General features: G+C 43.0%; 1 protein-coding gene across 6 annotated transcripts in view; it reads right to left on the bottom strand.

Annotated features, from left to right (window-relative positions):
- Positions 1-21,239, bottom strand: part of osbpl6 (oxysterol binding protein-like 6) — a 74,030-nt gene that overhangs the window by 12,559 nt on the left and 40,232 nt on the right. For 2 of the 6 annotated variants that reach the window (XM_041844273.2, XM_041844272.2), the window contains 9 exons: positions 16,261-16,383; positions 16,019-16,072; positions 15,400-15,513; positions 13,663-13,923; positions 11,320-11,464; positions 8,542-8,645; positions 7,830-7,922; positions 5,426-5,606; positions 1,559-1,692 (listed from right to left, as the gene is read on the bottom strand). In XM_041844273.2, the coding sequence (XP_041700207.1) occupies positions 1,559-1,692; positions 5,426-5,606; positions 7,830-7,922; positions 8,542-8,645; positions 11,320-11,464; positions 13,663-13,923; positions 15,400-15,513; positions 16,019-16,072; positions 16,261-16,383 (1,209 nt within the window). The remainder of the gene's footprint in view (positions 1-1,558; positions 1,693-5,425; positions 5,607-7,829; positions 7,923-8,541; positions 8,646-11,319; positions 11,465-13,662; positions 13,924-15,399; positions 15,514-16,018; positions 16,073-16,260; positions 16,384-21,239) is intronic. The other 4 variants (XM_041844274.2, XM_041844276.2, XM_041844277.2 and 1 more) reach the window with 4 other exon arrangements.

The raw sequence follows: 21,239 nt of genomic DNA, 5'->3' as shown, positions 1-21,239 counted from the left end.
TCAGCTAGATGAGAGAATGCAGAGTGGAATGGAGAACTAAACAGATAAAGAGTTCAAACTGGATCTATGTCGTGCAGCTCTACATTCATTTACACATTATAATGTATGTACTGACACACTATGGACATATTTTGTGACAATGAGATACAGTTATAATGTCGCCTATAGTTAGACAGATTTTACTGCTGCAGTAATGATCTGTACTGTAATAGTACTCAAATCAAACCTACCTAACAGGTCCCTAAGGAGAGTATATTGCATCAAGTCCCCTGTAGCTCATTTGGTAGAGCGTGGCGCTTGCAAAAATTTTTTACATTTACATTTTTACATTTACATTTTAGTCATTTAGCAGACACTCTTATCCAGAGCGACTTACAGTTGGTGAGTGCATACATTATGTTTTGTATTTTTTTGTATTTGTATTTTTTAATTTTTTCATACTGGCCCCCCGTGGGAATCAAACCCACAACCCTGGCGTTGCAAACGCCATGCTCCACCAACTGAGCTACATCCCTGCATCCCTGCCGGCCATTCCCTCCCCTACCCTGGACGACGCTGGGCCAATTGTGCGCCGCCCCATGGGTCTCCCGGTCGCGGCCGGCTACAACAGAGCCTGGATTCGAACCAGGATATCTAGTGGCACAGCTAGCACTGCGATGCAGTGCCTTAGACCACTGCGCCACTCGGGAGTAACGCCAGGGTTGTGGGTTCGTTTCCCACGGGGGGCCAGTATGAAAATGTATGCACTCACTAACTGTAAGTCGCTCTGGATAAGAGCGTCTGCTAAATGACTAAAATATAAATGTAAATCAGCTACCCAGACCACCCTTAGCTGCAGTAAAGGGCATGTTGAGTTGACATCACGACAACCCTCTCTGTAGCCATACCATGACTCTCTCGCAGGCACCCGCACACTATGCTACACACTACATGCCATGGGCTGATACCCTTGACCTGCACTATTACGATAACTCCCAATTAAGAACCAAAACAGTAGATAAACCGGTTGACACATTTCTCTAAAATAATTTGACATCATGTCAACCGTCAACACAGAGTGCACTCCAATGAAATCATTGGCAACCCTAAGGAGTCAACTTAATGGACTTCCCACCGAAATGAGACGCAGTTAATATTACTTTCCAATTATATTGAAAATAGATAACAGCAGTTTGTTAACTAAGTTGTCCTCTTTCTCATCTTCACGTTTCACTTCTCAGAAAGAGATGAAAGTGACTGCAATGAATCAGCAATTGCTGCTCAGTTTTCCCTGATGAGTCATTAGCTTAGTCTCACTGTGTGACAATATATGGATCCATTTTCAAAGAAACAGAAAACAAACTTAAGCTGTGTGTCTAGTAAAACAAACGATGAAAGCCATACCACCTCATCTCTCCATCCATTACATTCCATGTTTTATGTGCTGCACTGAATATTTGAAGTGATACAGTGAGTTCTGACAAAAACAACAACATTAACCATTTATAATGACAGTTCCCAGTGCAGGGGAATTCTGGGTACTGTTGTAGAATTCTTAAAGAACACCTGCATGTCTCACCTGTGACAGAGACTTCCTGAGGGTGATGAGCTGGACAGACTGCCCTGATGACTGATCCTGGTCTGACAGAACCGTTTTGATCTTCTCCTTCTCTATGGCCACCGTGTTGAACGCAGACTTTAGCAGAGAGTGGACTGCAAAGAAAGGAACCAGAAATCAGTTTTAAACACACCCTCTAGTTACAACTCTTCAGTAAAATGTTCTATATATATTTTAGTGGTATGGATAGTGTAAAGCCATGTGAAGTGTAAATAAATATGTTGGTTGGTGTCAAATTTATTCCAATAGTCTAACACAATGGTGCTTAAACTTTTTCAGCCTGGGACCCAAATTAGAAATTCTGTGTTTTCCTGGGACACAAGCTTATGAAAACAGGCAACTATACATAAATATGGGTACATAATTTTGCCCTTATATTGCCCATGCGATATAGACAAAAACTAATAACAATGAAATTAAATACCCATATGAATAGCTATTCATGTTTATTGTTCCCCATAAAAAAGACTCTTACATATCTATCTAGGTTGGAACTGTTGCTGTTAAAATACAAAAAATCATTTTCATTCTGAACAGGAATAAACTGATTGATCACATCACACAAATGCCTAACAGAAGACACACACACAGGCTCAGTTTTTGATAGTGCAACCTTAAGTAACAGTACAGATGAAAAATGGTCAGGCCTACTGTATACCTTACTGTAGAAATGATTGTTGAAAAAAAGTATAGGTTGGAACTGTGACTTAAAATACAATACATAATTGTTATTATGAACTGGAATAAACTGATCACATCACACAGATGTAGACCAGAAAACAAACAAACAATCACACACACACACACAATCCTAATGAGAGGTGTGAGGCTGGTTGAAGTTTTCAACAAGCAGGTCTATTCTGGGCTTTGTTTTTGACAGTGCAACCCTGAGGTCATACGCAGCATTGAGCCTGTTTCTGTACTTGTTGTTTAAGTACGCCACAGTTTAAAAAAAACCTGACTCGCATAGGTATGTGGTGCCAAACTGGATCGGAACATCTACTGCGTTCTCAGTCAGGCAGGAGACCACTTCCTGCTGTAGATGAGCAACCAGAACTGTGTTTGCCCCAAAAAGCATCTTGCTTCAATCAGTTTATTCCAGTTCAGAATAAAAATGATTACTTGTAATTTAACAGCAACAGTTCCAACCTAGACTTGCTTCCAACAATAATGTCTACAGTAAAATGTACAATAGGCTGATAATTTTTCATCTGTACTGTTAGTTACTTAGGGTTGCACTATCAGTAGCTAACTAGCTTGCTTTGGCTAACGTTAACGTTAGCTAGCTATTAGCTGTATACAAGGTGATTGTTTGAAAGAGAAACTCACATCGACTACTATGAGAGATAGTACTCCCTTATTTCTGCTTATCAACACCTGTAATAAAATGACAACAATGCCTTGCTAGGTGACGTACTCTTCCACTGTCCTGAAGCATTCTGCCCTGTTTTGAAAGAAGTCCCTGAGTTTACCGTCATGCTGTGGATGTTTGGTCAGGACGTGTTGTTTTAATGTGTTAGTTTTGAGAGCCTTATTACTAAGCACTTCCCCGCACAAAACACATTGTGGGCGCTCCTAGTTATTTCTCAAAGTTTGTATGAAACCAAGAGAGAGAAACTCATCGCTGTATTTGCGTTTTATGATTATTGAGCTCAGTCAGAACTTGTTGCTAGCTTAAGTCAATTCGATGACAGCGGTGAGTGACGGCGAGTCGGAATGACAAGCCAGTGGCTGACAGCACATCGTCTGCTGCTGGACGACAACGCTGCAGCGTGCGGGTAGCGGAGTGATTTTCACGAAAAAATATCCGGTAAAGCACGAAGCACATCTCCCTCCCACTCGCGCAGCTGCCAAACTGAGCAGACACCGCTGCTAAACAGAGAGCGCAGTTGCACTTGGCCAAATCAATTAGAGTAATTCATGAAATAATTATACATTTACTCGGACACGTCGCAACCCTCCATTAACAGGTCCCCGACCCACTTTGGGTCACGACCCATACTTTAAGGGCGGCGCACAATTGGCCCAGCGTCGTCCGGGTTTGGCCGTCATTGTAAATAAGAATTGGTTCTTAACTGACTTGCCTAGTTAAATAAAAGTTGTAAAAAAAAAAAAAAAAAAGGCTGGTCTAACATGACCTTTCTATTATCAGTGCAGCAGCCTGTCTGTGTACAGTTGAAGTCGGAAGTTTACATACACCTTAGCCAAATACATTTAAACTCAGTTTTTCACAATTCCTGACATTTAATCCTAGTAAACATTCCCTGTTTTAGGTCAGTTAGGATCACCACTTTATTTTAAGAATGTGAAATGTCAGAATAATAGTAGAGAATGATTTATTTCAGCTTTTATTTATTTCATCAAATTCCCAGTAGGTCAGAAGTTTATATACACTCAATTAGTATTTGGTAGCATTGCCTTTAAATTGTTTAACTTGGGTCAAACGTTTCGGGTAGCCTTCCACAATCTTCCCACAATAAGTTGGGTGAATTTTAGCCCATTCCTCCTGACAGAGCTGGTGTACTTGAATCAGGTTTGTAGGCCTCCTTGCTCGCACACGCTTTTTCAGTTCTGCCCACAAATGTTCTATAGGATTGAGGTCAGGGCTTTGTGATGGCCACTCCAATACCTTGACTTTGTTGTCCTTAAGCCATTTTTCCACAACTCTGGAAGTATGCTTGGGGTCATTGTCCATTTGGAAGACCCATTTGTGACCAAGCGTTAACTTCCTGACTGATGTCTTGAGATGTTGCTTCAATATATCCACATAATTTTCCTTCCTCATGATGCCATCTATTTTGTGAAGTGCACCAGTCCCTCCTGCAGCAAAGCACCCCCACAGCATGATGCTACCACCCCCGTGCTTCACGGTTGGGATGGTGTTCTTCGGCTTGCAAGCACCCCCCTTTTTCCTCCAAATATAACGATGGTCATTATGGCCAAACAGTTATATTTTTGTTTAATCAGACCAGAGGACATTTCTCCAAAAAGTATGTTCTTTGTCCCCATGTGCAGTTGCAAACCGTAGTCTGGCTTTTTTATGGTGGTTATGGAGCAGTGGCTTCTTCCTTGCTGAGCGGCCTGTCAGGTTACGTCGATATAGGACTCGTTTTACTATGGCTATAGATACTTTTGTACCTATTTCCTCCAGCATCTTCACAAGGTCCTTTGCTGTTGTTCTGGGATTGAGTTGCACTTTTCGCACCAAAGTACGTTAATCTCTAGGAGACAGAACGCGTCTCCTTCCTGAGCGGTATGACGGCTGCGTGGTCCCATGGTGTTTATACTTGCGTACTATTGTTTGTACAGATGAACGTGATACCTTCAGGCGTTTGGAAATTGCTCCCAAGGATGAACCAGACTTGTGGAGGTCTACACATATTTTTCTGAGGTCTTGGCTGATTTCTTTAGATTTTCCCATGATGTCAAGCAAAGAGGCACTGAGTTTGAAGGTAGGCCTTGAAATACATCCACAGGTACACCTCCAATTGACTCAAATTATGTCAATTAGCCTATCAGTAGCTTCTAAAGCCATGACATCATTTTCTGGAATTTTCCAAGCTGTTTAAAGGCACAGTCAACTTAGTGTATGTAAACTTCTGACCCACTGGAATTGTGATACAGTGAATTATAAGTGAAATAATCTGTCTGTAAACAATTGTTGGAAAAATAACTTGTGTCATGCACAAAGTAGATGTCCTAACCGACTTGCCAAAACTATAGTTTGTTAACAAGAAATTTGTGGAGTGGTTGAAAAACAAGTTTTAATGACTCCAACCTAAGTGTATGTAAACTTCAGACTTCAACTATATATGCATGTGTGTGTACCTTTCTGCGCAATGAGGCAGAAGTCCTCCTGTAGTTTGATGTAGTCGCCACCACACTCTATGTTGTCAGGAGCCAGGCGAGAGGCAGGGGTCTGGATGTCCACCAGCTCAGCACTCAGGTTGGGGTTTGAGGAGTGGAGGCGGACTGGAGACATACTGGCACTCACAGGGAGAGACGGGACCTGAGAGGGAGGAGGGGAGTGGGGCACTGTAAGTACCACCTGGAAAACTTACAGTGCCTTCAGACCCCTTTACTTTTTCCACATTTTGTTGTGTTACAGCCTGAATTAAAATGTGATAAATTGAGATTTTGTGTCCCTGATCTACGCACAATACCCCATAATGCCAAAGTGGAAATGTCTTGAGTCAATAAGTATTCAACCCCTTTGTTATTCTACCCTAAATAAGTTCAGGAGTAAAAATGTGCTTCACAAGTCACATAATAAGTTACATTGACTCATTCAGTGTTCACAAATAATGGTTAACATGATTTTTGAATAGCTACCCCATCTCTGTACCCCACACATACAATTATCTGTAAGGTCCCTCAATAGAGTAGTGAATTTCAAGCACAGATTCAACCACAAAGACCAGGGAAGTTTTTCAATGCCTCACAAAGACAGGCACCAATTGGCAGAAAAAAAAGCAGATGCTGAATATCCCTTGAGCATGGTGAAGTTATTAATTAGGCATTGGATGGTGTATCAATACACCCTGTCACTACAAAGATACAGGCGTCCTTCCTAACTCAGTGGCCAGAGAGGAAGGAAACAGCTCAGGGATTTCACCAAGAGGCCAATGGTGATATTTAAAACAGTGACAGAGTTTAATGGTTGTGATATGAGAAAACTGAGGATGGATCAACAACATTGTAGTTACTCCACAATATTAACCTAAATGACAGAGTGAAAAGAAGGAAGCCTGTAGAGAATAAAAAATATTCCAAAACATGCATCCTGTTTGCAACAAGGCACTAAAGTAATACTGCAAAAAATGTGGCAAAGAAATTAACTTTTTGTCCTGAATGTTTGGGGCAAATCCAACAACACATCACATCACTGAGTACCACTCTTCATATTTTCAAGCATGGTAGTGGCGAGTTTTTTAGGATAAAAAGAAACGGAATATAGCTACAAGCACAGGCAAAATCACAGAGGAAAACCTGGTTGAGTCTGCTTTCCAACATACACTGTGAGACGAATTCACCTTTCAGCAGGACAATAACCTAAAACACAAGGCCAGATGGGTGAGAAAGAAATTGATTTAATCCATTTTGAATTCAGGCTGTAACACAACAAAATGTGGAATAAGTCAACGGATATGAATACTTTCTGAAGGCACTGTAGGTGGTGGGAATGTAGGCCAAGTTATGTGTCTACACATAGAAAGGACTGAATGGGTCCAGATTAAGCTCAAGTTCTGGCTCCTTATATAACACCCTTCTGTTGTCTCTTCAGCTAAATATTTGCGCATACAGACTGATAGTAAATAATAGATAGATACTCACACTTGTGTGTTTGTTTACATCACTATATAAATCATACCAAGTCTGCCAAGTCATTGGAGCCAGCATTGTTGTTCCAACCAATGTTCTTTTCATGACCCTCAGCTATAAATAAACCATAAAACAAGGAAAAAACCCTTGCCCTTGTTTCTCCTGGACTGATGACTCACTCATTCATTTACACTACGTATCCCAGAGGACCACTAGTGAGGAAACGGTTGGTTCTGGGCTACATAATCTACCAGCACACCCGTAGTGATAAGAACTCAGTATCATGAAGGAAAAGGCTTTTAAACTGTCCGTTGTTGTAATGGGCCATTGGAACAGTTTAAAAACGGAGCGTAATATGAATCCAAAGCATGACTAGCCTTTTCCTGAAGCAGTAGAGAGTGTTAAAAGTAAATGGGGGAATTTAGTCAATAAGAAAAAAGTAATTGTACAGCCCAAAACAGGGTATGTGGTTCAGGCTTTGTATTATGATAAGTACAAAAGGACATTGAATCCTGAGCAGATAGCCTAACATGTTCTCTGTGTCCTGACCTATAATTGCATGACCCATGTCGGTAGGCGATAATGCAGTGGGGCTACATGGATACATTCCAAATGGCACCCTATTCCCTATATAGTGCACTACTTTTGGGCCCTATGGGTAGTAATACACTAAATAGGGTATAGGGTGCCATTTGGGACGCAACCATAGAAAAAACTTCAACATAATGATGTGCCTGTGCTTCCTCCTGCAGACAGCTGCACAATGAGGGCGTTCGGACACAGAAGAACTGCCTTGAATATGTCTGGGGCATTTTGTATGGAGGCTACTAAACCAGAAACAATTCCAGAGAACTATGTGTGCGTGAGACAGAAAAAGAGAGAGACTGGATATCTAAGAAATAAGAGGTACCTGAAGCTGCAATTTTGCATCTTTGCCGACACTTTTTGTTCTCCATCTTCTGTTCATGCGCTTGTCTTTCTTTGACATGTCTACACAATTGCTCTGCATAACAAACACGGATCAGAATATGTGAGAGGTGGTTAATAAGACAAGCAAAAGTTGCATCATCACTATGAAAGCAGCAATGATGCCAGATAACACAGCAGCAGTGACAGTTAACCCACACACACATTTTAGCTATGAAATGGAGGATGGGATTGTCTCCACACAATTGAGTTAAAGAAATATGACTATCTTAATGAAATGAAACGATTCAAAGCAAATGGCAAACATTCAAATGTTGATGTATGCTCTTAATCAAATGCAATTTGTTATACATTGATTGGAAAGCAACAAACGCAACAATGAATGATGAGTCTATTAGACTGTGTTGATGTACAGTGGCAGAGATGAAGGCTGTGTTGGAAACGGATTGGGCCTCACACAGCCTGACCATGAGGCCCAGAGATACACACCTCCATCCATTAGAGTAACAGCCCCCCCCCCCTCCTCCCTTTGGAGAGAGACAGAGTGACACTAACCACACTCAGACACTGCTGTACTGAGATTAAACTCTCCCTACTCTTGCTGTGTGTGTGTGTGTGTGTGTGTGTGTGTGTGTGTGTGTGTGTGTGTGTGTGTGTGTGTGTGTGTGTGTGTGTGTGTGTGTGTGTGTGTGTACCTGCATGTCAGTGAAATTAGGCGCTGACTGGGTCCTCTGTAAGATCTCCAGGCTCTGCAGTAACTTGCTCAGCTCGATCAGGCTGGACTGGCAGCGGGCGAGCTCTGGGAAGAAGCAACACAAGGTAATGTGTCACACACTGGAAGGCCACGTCTGACACAATGAAGTGAATGTGACTCATCGTTTTTCCATCACTGCGGTGTTTAACAAATGAGAGAACAATTATGGAAAAACAAATATCCTTATTAGTTTAAGTAACAAAGTGGAATAATATGACAGGCAGATGCTACTACGGTTGCAAAGCTACTGGTAATTTACCAAAGTTAGCGGAATCTTCAGTCATTTTGGTTTGGTAATTAACAGAAAATCTATGGCAATCTATCGTAACTTTGGTCATTTATACTTGAATAACTTTTTAGTTATTTATTAATATACAGTATTAGTATTGTCCACGAGTTTCTAGTCGATAGACCATATGGTTAAAGAGAAAATAGCCCAATTCATGAAAAAAGCATCTAATCAACAATGGCATTATTTTCAATTACTTCTGCAACTCGTCCAATTATTGACTTTTTACACAACTGCCACCAGTTTGACGTCAAAACATTGACAACAAACATATTGACATAGTCAAATAAATAAAAGTGTAAAAATAAAAAGGGATATTTTATGCTGAAACCCTTATATTAAACAAAAATGGTATTCACTAAGTTGATGGTTTATATTTATGATAATGTTTTACAGCTTTGACATTCTATTTATTTATAGTATTTCATATATTTTACATGTGATAAAGCCAGAGAGAGGGCCAGAGATAATTACAGACACCTGTGATAATCTAAAGTACCCAAAAGGGCCACTAGATGTCTTGTGATAGATTACATACAGTGGGGAAAAAAAGTATTTAGTCAGCCACCAATTGTGCAAGTTCTCCCACTTAAAAAGATGAGAGAGGCCTGTAATTTTCATCATAGGTACACGTCAACTATGACGGACAAAATGACCAAAAAAAATCCAGAAAATCACATTGTAGAATTTTTAATGAATTTATTTGCAAATTATGGTGGAAAATAAGTATTTGGTCAATAACAAAAGTTTCTCAATACTTTGTTATATACCCTTTGTTGGCAATGACACAGGTCAAACGTTTTCTGTAAGTCTTCACAAGGTTTTCACACACTGTTGCTGGTATTTTGGCCCATTCCTCCATGCAGATCTCCTCTAGAGCAGTGATGTTTTGGGGCTGTCGCTGGGCAACACAGACTTTCAACTCCCTCCAAAGATTTTCTATGGGGTTGAGATCTGGAGACTGGCTAGGCCACTCCAGGACCTTGAAATGCTTCTTACGAAGCCACTCCTTCGTTGCCCGGGCGGTGTGTTTGGGATCATTGTCATGCTGAAAGACCCAGCCACGTTTCATCTTCAATGCCCTTGCTGATGGAAGGAGGTTTTCACTCAAAATCTCACGATACATGGCCCCATTCATTCTTTCCTTTACACGGATCAGTCGTCCTGGTCCTTTTGCAGAAAAACAGCCCCAAAGCATGATGTTTCCACCCCCATGCTTCACAGTAGGTATGGTGTTCTTTGGATGCAACTCAGCATTCTTTGTCCTCCAAACACGACAAGTTGAGTTTTTACCAAAAAGTTCTATTTTGGTTTCATCTGACCATATGACATTCTCCCAATCCTCTTCTGGATCATCCAAATGCACTCTAGCAAACTTCAGACGGGCCTGGACATGTACTGGCTTAAGCAGGGGGACACGTCTGGCACTGCAGGATTTGAGTCCCTGGCGGCGTAGTGTGTTACTGATGGTAGGCTTTGTTACTTTGGTCCCAGCTCTCTGCAGGTCATTCACTAGGTCCCCCCGTGTGGTTCTGGGATTTTTGCTCACCGTTCTTGTGATCATTTTGACCCCACAGGGTGAGATCTTGCGTAGAGCCCCAGATCGAGGGAGATTATCAGTGGTCTTGTATGTCTTCCATTTCCTAATAATTGCTCCCACAGTTGATTTCTTCAAACCAAGCTGCTTACCTATTGCAGATTCAGTCTTCCCAGCCTGGTGCAGGTCTACAATTTTGTTTCTGGTGTCCTTTGACAGCTCTTTGGTCTTGGCCATAGTGGAGTTTGGAGTGTGACTGTTTGAGGTTGTGGACAGGTGTCTTTTATACTGATAACAAGTTCAAACAGGTGCCATTAATACAGGTAACGAGTGGAGGACAGAGGAGCCTCTTAAAGAGGAAGTTACAGGTCTGTGAGAGCCAGAAATCTTGCTTGTTTGTAGGTGACCAAATACTTATTTTCTACCATAATTTGCAAATAAATTCATTAAAAATCCTACAATGTGATTTTCTGAAATTTATTTTCTCAATTTGTCTGTCATAGTTGACGTGTACCTATGATGACAATTACAGGCCTCTCTCATCTTTTTAAGTGGGAGAACTTGCACAATTGGTGGCTGACTAAATACTTTTTTTCCCCACTGTAAAATCCTTGAAAGATTCAAAAATTCTGGTAGTTTACTGGTAAACTTAGAACGTTTCCAGTAATATACCCTCCCTTTGCAACCCTAGTTGCTACTATCAGGAGCTATTGTAAATCCACCAGACCTGGGCATGAGGAGAATAGCCCATCATATGAATAATACAGTAAATCTTTCAATGTTGGCAGGGAAAGGGAAATATATTGTGGATCCTTCTCATCATCCCGATAGACTAGAAGGATGTTTCACAGCAGTGATGGTGGGAGGAAGGAAGAGAGGAAGAGGGTACTTACCCTCTGTACACTTGTCCATCTCCTCCGACTCCTGGAGCCATGCGGCCACCTTGCTCTGTCCGTTACTGTAGGAGGCAGGCAGGTTGCTACTGCTACTGGGGACTGGGGGGGACTGCCATGATGGAAGGGTGGTGGGTTTGGGCTGCTGGAGGACATGGTTAGAGACACAGGGGGTTGGTTAGTAAACACACCTCAGACACACAGTATGTATACCTCCTGTATAACACACACTAGATGTGAGAGAAACATGTATATTTCCTGCTTTCTAAGAGACATTCTAAGAGAATTCATGCTTTCTAATAGAAATTAGTATAATAACTGTGATGCAAAGGACAGGAGATACAGTGAGGGAAAAAAGTATTTGATCCCCTGCTGATTTTGTATGTTTGCCCACTGACAAAGAAATGATCAGTCTATAATTTTAATGGTAGGTTTATTTGAACAGTGAGAGAGAATAACAACAACATAATCCAGAAAAACGCATGTCAAAAATGTTATAAATTGATTTGCATTTTAATGAGGGAAATAAGTATTTGACCCCCTCTCAATCAGAAAGATTTCTGGCTCCCAGGTGTCTTTTATACAGGTAATGAGCTGAGATTAGGAGCACACTCTTAAAGGGAGTGCTCCTAATCTCAGTTTGTTACCTGTATAAAAGACACCTGTCCACAGAAGCAATCAATCAATCAGATTCCAAACTCTCCACCATGGCCAAGACCAAAGAGCTCTCCAAGGATGTCAGGGACAAGATTGTAGACCTACACAAGGCTGGAATGGGCTACAAGACCATTGCCAAGCAGCTTGGTGAGAAGGTGACAACAGTTGGTGCGATTATTTGCAAATGGAACACAAAAGAACTGTCAATCTCCCTCGGCCTGGGGCTCCATGCAAGATCTCACCTCGAGGAGTTGCAATGATCATGAGAACGGTGAGGAATCAGCCCAGAACTACACGGGAGGATCTTGTCAATGATCTCAAGGCAGCTGGGACCATAGTCGCCAAGAAAACAATTGGTAACACACTACGCCGTGAAGGACTGAAATCCTGCAGCGCCCGCAAGGTCCCCCTGCTCAAGAAAGCACATATACATGCCCGTCTGAAGTTTGCCAATGAACATCTGAATGATTCAGAGGAGAACTGGGTGAGTGTTGTGGTCAGATGAGACCAAAATGGAGCTCTTTGGCATCAACTCAACTCGCCGTGTTTGGAGGAGGAGGAATGCTGCCTATGATCCCAAGAACACCATCCCCACCGTCAAACATGGAGGTGGAAACATTATATTTTGGGGGTGTTTTTCTGCTAAGGGGAAAGGACAACTTCACCACATCAAAGGGACGATGGACGGGGCCATGTACCGTCAAATCATGGGTGAGAACCTCCTTCCCTCAGCCAGGGCATTGAAAATGGGTCGTGGATGGGTATTCCAGCATGACAATGACCCAAAACACACGGCCAAGGCAACAAAGGAGTGGCTCAAGAAGAAGCACATTAAGGTCCTGGAGTAGCCAGTCTCCAGACCTTAATCCCATAGAAAATCTGTGGATGGAGCTGAAGGTTCGAGTTGCCAAACGTCAGCCTCGAAACCTTAATGACTTGGAGAAGATCTGCAAAGAGGAGTAGAACAAAATCCCTCCTGAGATGTGTGCAAACCTGGTGGCCAACTACAAGAAACGTCTGACCTCTGTGATTGCCAACAAGGGTTTTGCCACCAAGTACTAAGTCATGTTTTGCAGAGGGGCAAATACTTATTTCCCTCATTAAAATGCAAATCAATTTATAACATTTTTGACATTCGTTTTTCTGGATTTTTTTGTTGTTATTCTGTCTCTCACTGTTCAAATAAACCTACCATTAAAATTATAGACTGATCATTTCTTTGTCAGTGGGCAAACGTACAAAATCAGCAGGGGATCAAATACTTTTTTCCCTCACTGTATAGTATGTCCAAATCATCAAAGATGTCCTATTTAGAACAGTAAAGATTTTCTGCATCATCACCACTTCAAAGCCTCAGATCTTTATTGATTTAGGTCCTGTGAGAGTGCTGATCAGTAGGAGGCCGTAGCGTGCAGGCCCAGGGCCAGACCCAGACCCAGCTGCTCTGAATACAGGCTTGTTTGAGGAGTCCTAATAACCTGAGTCTGCCAGAGACTCTCCCCTTCCTGGGGGATTCAGAGCCATTAGTCTTATAATTAGCTCAGTAACTGAACAGGGTTGTTAGAACCCGTCGCAAATAAAAATGTTGAGTGGCTGTATATTGAAACGTTAATAGCATTGTATTTGAGGGCCACTACCACTATGTAAACCCAACCTGAGTCAGACAGACATAAGAGTTCAGCTTACCACAGCAGAGAACAACTGTGCCGAAGTAACTGCCAGGGAAGAGAGGCCCACCTTTACGTCATGTTGTCCTGCAGCGGGGGAGGGGGCTGGCTGAGGGTGAGGGTGGGGGTGAGGGTGTGGGATGGGGGACTCTGTGGTGGCAGGGGGAGGGAATGTCCTTATGGTGGCATCTCGGGGGGAGCGGACAATCTCATTCTGCCGGTAGAGACGGTGGTGGCGCAGCTTGACCACCCAGGAGTCAAAGATGTCTGGAGACTTGACCTGAGAAGAGAGAAGAGAAGAGGGGAAAGGAATAGAAGAGAAGTGAGAAGGAGAGGAAAGGGCAAAGGCTTTGAGTAACGCAAATGTAGAGTGATGCCACAGTAAATCCAATCAAATGTTATTTGTCACATGCTTCATAAACAACAGGTGTAGACTAACAGTGAAATGCTTATGTAGGCTACTGTACATCTCACTCCAAAATCATGGGCATTAATATGGAGTTGGTCCCCCCTTTGCTGCTATTACAGCCTCCGCTCTTCTGGGAAGGCTTTCCACTAGATGTTGGAACATTGCTGCAGGGACTTGCTTCCATTCAGCCACAAGAGCATTAGTGAGGTCTGGCACTGATGTTGGGCGATCAGGCTTGGCTCACAGTCGGCGTTCCAATTCATCCCAAAGGTGTTCGATGGGGTTGAGGTCAGGGCTCTGTGCAGGCCAGTCAAGTTCTTCCACACCGATCTTGACAAACTATTTCTGTATGGACCTTTCTTTGTGCACGGGGGCATTGTCATGCTGAAACAGGAAAGGGCCTTCCCAAACTGTTGCCACAAAGCTGGAAGCACAGAATCGTCTATAATGTCATTGTATGCTGTAGCATTAACATTTCCCTTCACTGGATCTAAGGGGCCTAGCCCGAACCATGAATAACAACCCCAGACCATTATTTATCCTCCACCAAACTTTACAGTTGGAACTATGCATTGGGGCAAGTAGCGTTCTCCTGGCATCCGCCAAACCCAGATTTGTCTGTCTGACTGCCATATGGGGAAGCGTGATTCATCACTCCAGAGAACACATTTCCACTGCTCCAGAGTCCAATGGCGGCGAGCTTTACACCACTCCAGCCGACGCTTGGCATTGCGCATGGTGATCTTAGGTTTGTGTAAGGCCATTCTACTGCCAATGTCTGTCTATGGAGATTGCATGGCTGTGTGCTAGATTTTATACACCTGCCAGCAACGGGTGTGGCTGAAATAGCCGAATCCACTAATTTGTAGGGGTGTCCACATACTTTTGCATATATAGTGTATACTGATCAAAAATATAAACATGTAAAGTGTTGGTCCCATGTTTCATGAGCTGAAATAAAAGATCCCAGAAATTTTCCATACGCACAAAAAGCTTGCTTTTCTCAAATTTTGTGCATTCTTGTTAGTGAGCATTTTATCCTTTGTCAAGATAATAAAGCCCTTTTGTGGGGAAAACTCATTCTGATTGGTTGGGCCTGGTTCCCCAGTGGCTGGGCTTGGCTCCCAAGTAGGTGGCCCCTGCCTAGTCATGTGGAATCCATAGATTAGGGCCTAATGAATTTATTTCAATTGACTGATTTCCTTATATGAACTGTAACTAAGCAAAATCTTTGAAATTGTTGCATTTCTGTTCAGTATAGAAATTGTCCTCGTCCCATCCCTCAGTCAAGGGCCTGACTTCGCCTATATCATCCATCCTTTCTATCTCCGTCACAATGAAGCTTACTTTAAGGTGGTATATATGCTCCTCTGTGTCCAAGTCAATGCGGCGGGCCTTCTTCTTAATGGACATGACTGACAGACCCACATCAATGCAGCCATGCAGTTTGGCCTTCTGAATCTTAGAAAAGAGAGTTAACAAAAGTCAACGTAAGTCATGTAAGCAGGTATGGTAACTCATTGTTGCTGTATAAATAAATAGAATTCTTAAGGTGAAGAAAAAGAAAATAGCATCATATGATCGAAAGCTATAGGCCTACTTGACTCTAAAGTCTTATTCAAAAGTAATCATCATGAAATTCAGCACCATTATGCAACATCATGCATTGAGGCTAGTTTGACAGTTTGGTTCAAAGAGGTAAAGGCTGACAAGAACATGGCTGCTTCCAGGAAGCACTGTGAAAGGAAGGGCCCTTTGTACACATCTGATTAGTGTGGACGCAGCAGTTTAGCAAGTAATTTGGAGATTTCCTGCAGACTGACATGGCCAGCTGAAACACAATGGGCAGAGTGACCCTGGGGGTGTTTCTGCTGAGTCACCATGGTGCCACAGCCATGCCAAGTGAGGCTGCCCTCCATCCCTGCCCTCGGTCTCTGCCCCGTGGCTACTAGTCAGGGTTACTCACATCAATGGGCGACTTGGAGTACTTCAGCATCCCATTGTCCAGGACAAAAAAACGCTTTGGAAAAACAACAACAACAAAACATTGAGTTGGTGGGACAACAGTACTTGTCTCTGGAAATATATGTCCCCTATTTGAAGAGAACTGTGAGAATTGTTTGTTGACTTTTCTGAAGGGTTTCACAACAAGGAAATCGATGAAAACAAGTAAACAGTGTTGTGTCCCACTCGGTCATCAAGCCCTACCTTGTGCCAGCCTTTCAGCGGCCATTTTCGCTTCTTCAGCATGAAGCCCTCGTGCTTATCTGGCCTCTGGACGTTGCTCTGACCGATTTTCAGCCCCTCAATGATTTCCCAGCTGTCTGCCTCCTAGGGATGGAGAGAAAAACAGAGCTGTGTCGGAACTCATCTGTTCACTTCTCCAGGGTCAGAGAAAACAGCTGAGAAAACAGCAACAGTAAAGAAACGCCCGGCCTGGGCCGCATCGCATCCTGCCTGTAAACAGTATGAATAATAGATACTACCAGCTATAACAGAAATACTACTAGTATACTACAGTATATTACATTGAACTGGGCATTTCTTCTACCTATTTACAGAAATACTGCCCGATTGAGTATCTTCCAGCCCTCTCAGCATTTCCACTCCATTAGCTTTCCCTTAGTCTGCTCTCCTGTTTCTGTTGGCTCTGCAAATCACTGGCCTCCTCTGGAGTGGAGGGGAGGGAGGGATGGAGTCAGGTGGGAATACGTATGACAGGGCAGAAGTGTCCCACTATGAGACAGAGACCCAGGAGAATCCCCACTGGGCTGTGTTGGCCAGGCGATGGTCAGGTGAGGTTACAGCTGAATACGGAACAGTGTTAGCTGCCTAATAAGATGCCCCCTTTAGCGCTGACAGCCCAGTGTGTGTGTGTGCATGACAGGATGAGGTATCACTCACAACCCAGGGATTACTATAGGCCATGAAGGGCCATGTGGCTATAACCACACACAACACCCAGGGCAAAACAAACTGTTGGCAGCTGCACTGCTGTGGACAAAAATACACCTCTCACTTTGTAACAACCTCCTCTCTCTCTCTCTGTGTGTGTGTGATAACAACATAGGACAGCGTAATAAATATAGCAAAGTAGACATGACCTTTTTATCCAGCACAGAGCAGAAAGCCAGAGACTACAGCTGGTATTCTGTTCTGGTCTGCCCCAGTTCAGTCACCATAGCAGCCTGGGAGGAGAAGTAGGCCATTCCAAGCCCTCTATTTAAAAAGTTCAACTCACCTTCCAAAGAAATTAATTCAAAAACGAGACGCTTCCAAAGAAATTAATTCAAAAAAGGTTTGGATACTTGCCCTCATTACGCTTGAAGAGGAATACATGCATAATAATCACTAAATCTGTGGCCTCACAAGGCTTGAGAATAGATGGATTGAGGTTGCTCCAATAATATACAACTATGTTGTCCCAACACACAGTAAGCAGGCTTCCAGCTCCCTGATTCTGCTTAAAAGACAAAGAACAAGAGCAAACCTCAGTTCACTAAAACAACTTCCCTGTGTAGTCTATTATTATTAAAATAACGGTCATAAGTCATTCTCTCACTTCTAAAGAAATAAATCAACACTACACTAAATAAAAGCTTGCTCATACTGCAACAGAGGAGAGCAGATTTATTTACTTCAACATCCTCTCAAGATTTGAACAACCCAAAGATCAAAATTACAATTTTTTTCTCTGAAGTAGGCTATCTTATGAATACCTAGGCCTAATAAAGCATTATTAAAAAGAACCCTTACTTCCTAAAACGTTTCAGTTCAGCTTTAACGTAGTCTAAATTGTTTTACAACCTGGGATTGTGATTTAATAGCCATGATATCCACTGGATCCAACTCATGACGATTATTCCACTGCTTTAAACCTTGCAATGCATTATGCATCCACCAGCATGGAAAGAGTATAAACCTATCAAATGTCCAGGCTATTGATATCTTTCAATGGTAACTAACTACCAGCTCATGGGACCAACCTTCCTTCATTGGTACCCAGTGGTGTAGTAGGCTACATTAACCTATAATACTGCAATGAATCAAACCGTTACTACAGGTAAGGTCTTTAGGAGCAGGGAAAAGGACAAACGGTCCTTGGGGACAACTTAGGGTGAATCTGGACTATAAATATCTAGACCTACACTGCACGGCAGAAGCAAAATTCCTATGGCAGCTTCATCTGACACATCTGTTTTCCCAGGGACTCTGCTCAAAATGAACACTTAGGGGTGGAGAGCCAGAGGGAGAACAGAGTAACAGACACACAACAGCACATTGAGGGCCTACTACTGCTTGAGCATTGGGAAACATACCGGCTTGTTTGGTGTGTTCTCTGTGTACTGATGCATATCTAATAAACTCAAATCAGGTAATGCTAACACCACCACACTTGAGACAATGTTGATTTTGTGTAGTGAATCTTTCGCAACTAATCAAGACAACTCACCTGCAGCCTAAACAACAACAAGTAGCAGGCTGAGATTTGCAGCGGAACACCCACAACGTATTAACTACTCCCCCAACATGATGGATGTTAATTCAAGTACCACATCAAGTACCCATTGGGCCCCAGCGCTGATCAGCAGCAGACAACCTAAGTGCCAGGCATTGGTAATCACTGCCAATGTGATTGTAATGAGACGAGAGTCATTTGCTGCAGTCCTGGGTTTTGCTTTGCAATAAATCTGAGTGTGAGAGAAGCTGGGCAGTTGCTACGCTACTGATGAGATGTAACGCAGTGTGAGGTAATATAAACTCTGCCTGCGTTCCAAATGGCACCCTATTCCCTAAATAGTGCACTACTTTTGACCAGGGCCCATAGGAAATATAGGGAATTATACACTGAGTGACCAAAACATTAGGAACACCTTCCTAATATTGAGTTGCACCCCCTTTTGTCCTCAGAACAGTCTCAATTCGTCTGGGCATGGACTAAAAAGTGTCGAAAGCGTTGCACAGGGATGCTGGCGCATGTTGACTCCAATGCTTCCCACTGCTGTGTCAAGTTAGCTGGATGTCCTTTGGGTGGTAGACCATTCTTGATACACCCGGGAAACTGTTGAGCATGAAAAACCCAGCAGCGTTGCAGTTCTTGACACAAACCTTGTGCGCCTGGCACCTACTACCAAACCCCGTTCAAAGGCACTTCAATCTTTTGTCTTGCCCATTCACACTCTGAATGGCATACATACACAATCCATGTCTCAATTGTCTCCTCCCCTTCATATACACTGATTGAAGTGGATTTAACAAGTGACATCAATAAGGGATCATAGCTTTCACCTGGATTCACCTGGTCAGTCTATGTCATGGAAAGAGACTTTTCCACTGCCTCATGTACACTGTAGTAAACATGATTGATTCAGAGCTGCAGGAGGGGAGAGGGGAAGAAAGCACTGAGTTAAACCTTTAGGTGCCAGAAGGCAGAAGCCTGACCTATAGTGGAGCAGTGTATTTACTGAGAGGATTTCTCAGAGTGAGGGGGGGCAGGTGGGAATACCTACTGTGTCTGCTGTACTCTCCACTTTACACACTGACAAGGGCAACAGATGGTAGATTACCTCTATCTGCTGTTGCTGTTCATAATCATGTTATTGATTTCTCCACAGCCATAAATCCACTAGTCATCTGCTATCAAAATACTTTCCCCGGTCCCCCACAGAAACATACAGGGAACCAACCGTTTCAGATTCATCATGTTCCCCATCTCCATGCCTCAAAACCATCTTATCATTTTACATTTTAGTCATTTAGCAGACGCTCTTATCCAGAGCCACTTACAGTTAGTGAGTGCATACAATTTTCATACTGGCCCCCCGTGGAAATCGAACCCACAACCCGGGCGTTGCAAGCGCCATGCTCTACCAACTGAGCTACAGGAGGCCTTACACACTAAGAGATGGCAGACGGTTGTTAAAGCATAAAGAAAAGGTTAGTGTGATTATCTAGATACACTGTGTATGATGTGCGCTGAATCAGTGTGTCTGTACTATACACTGCAGGTGGTGTCTCTAATTGCACTTGTGAGGGTATCCAGTCCAGAGTGCTTAATGATGGTCAGCAGCACAAGGGGAAGTGACACGTACTGATCCCAGAGGGACTGGATCTCATTAAGGCTTCCCTCACAAATAGCCACTGCACTCACTTTCCCTCACACACTGGAGCACACTGCAGCCAGCCAAGCCTCCTAAGGTATTTTCCTGGGTCTGTAGTCTGCACCACAGACACACTGATCCCCAGGAGTCCCTAGGGAGGATGTAACCCTTATACAGCAGTAAACACACATACAGACACTGAAACATATACTATTTCTACACACGCTAACCACATAGACAATGTGACAACATAGAGTTATCAAGATTATTCTTGGTGCTTGAGTTAATGCATCACCATGGTGATGGTGATACCGAGCTGGGTTGTAGCTAGTCGTGCCGTTCAACTCGGAGCCAATGAGGACACAGGATAAGCCTGTATTAACAAATCACACCACATGGCCCTGCCTCCAGGCCTCTAGCCTCAACACAACAATAGCTGTGTACTGTAGTAGACAATCCACTGGTGCTTCACTGGATCTACAGTATCTACCCAGTAAATGACTACAGTAATGAAATACAACAGCAGTCACTATGGCCAATAACCTTTCTAGGCATTGCAGTCTCACAAAGGATGAGTAAGGTGAATCAATTGGACAAGTGCCTAATTTCTTGTATGCCTCTTACCTCCCTTGCTCGCTACTTTAATTAAACTCATTAAATCAGCGGAGTAGGAATGGAACATCAATATGGTATTTAGACTAGAGTGAATTCAGGGAATAGGCTAGAAGACTGCAGAGCTCGCAAGGTCTCTTTGTACACCATGTACAGCATGACAGGGAATAGAGTAGGAGGCATAGGAAGGGTTAAATCTCTCATTTAGCAGCAAGCCTGACTGCTACTGTAAGTGTTCTGTACAGGCCGCAATTCCCCCATCTACTCCCCAAAGCACTCCTCTTCAGAGAGAAATCTCCCATGGTTACGGGAATGCAGCAGTAGCTCCCATACAGCACAGCATACCAGAGCGTGCCACATGTTTACTGGACCAATCGAGCCTTGGCTTTCTCACTCTACCTCATGATTTATTCATGATTCCCCACTGGAAAAGCCATGATGTCAGAGATTCCAGTTAAGTGTCCTGTTTCTCTG

Source organism: Coregonus clupeaformis, chromosome 23, assembly GCF_020615455.1.
Source record: "Coregonus clupeaformis isolate EN_2021a chromosome 23, ASM2061545v1, whole genome shotgun sequence".
Lineage (NCBI taxonomy): Eukaryota > Metazoa > Chordata > Actinopteri > Salmoniformes > Salmonidae > Coregonus > Coregonus clupeaformis.
The sequence above is the reverse complement of the archived record's forward strand: the minus strand, read 5'-3'. Positions and strand labels throughout refer to the sequence as shown.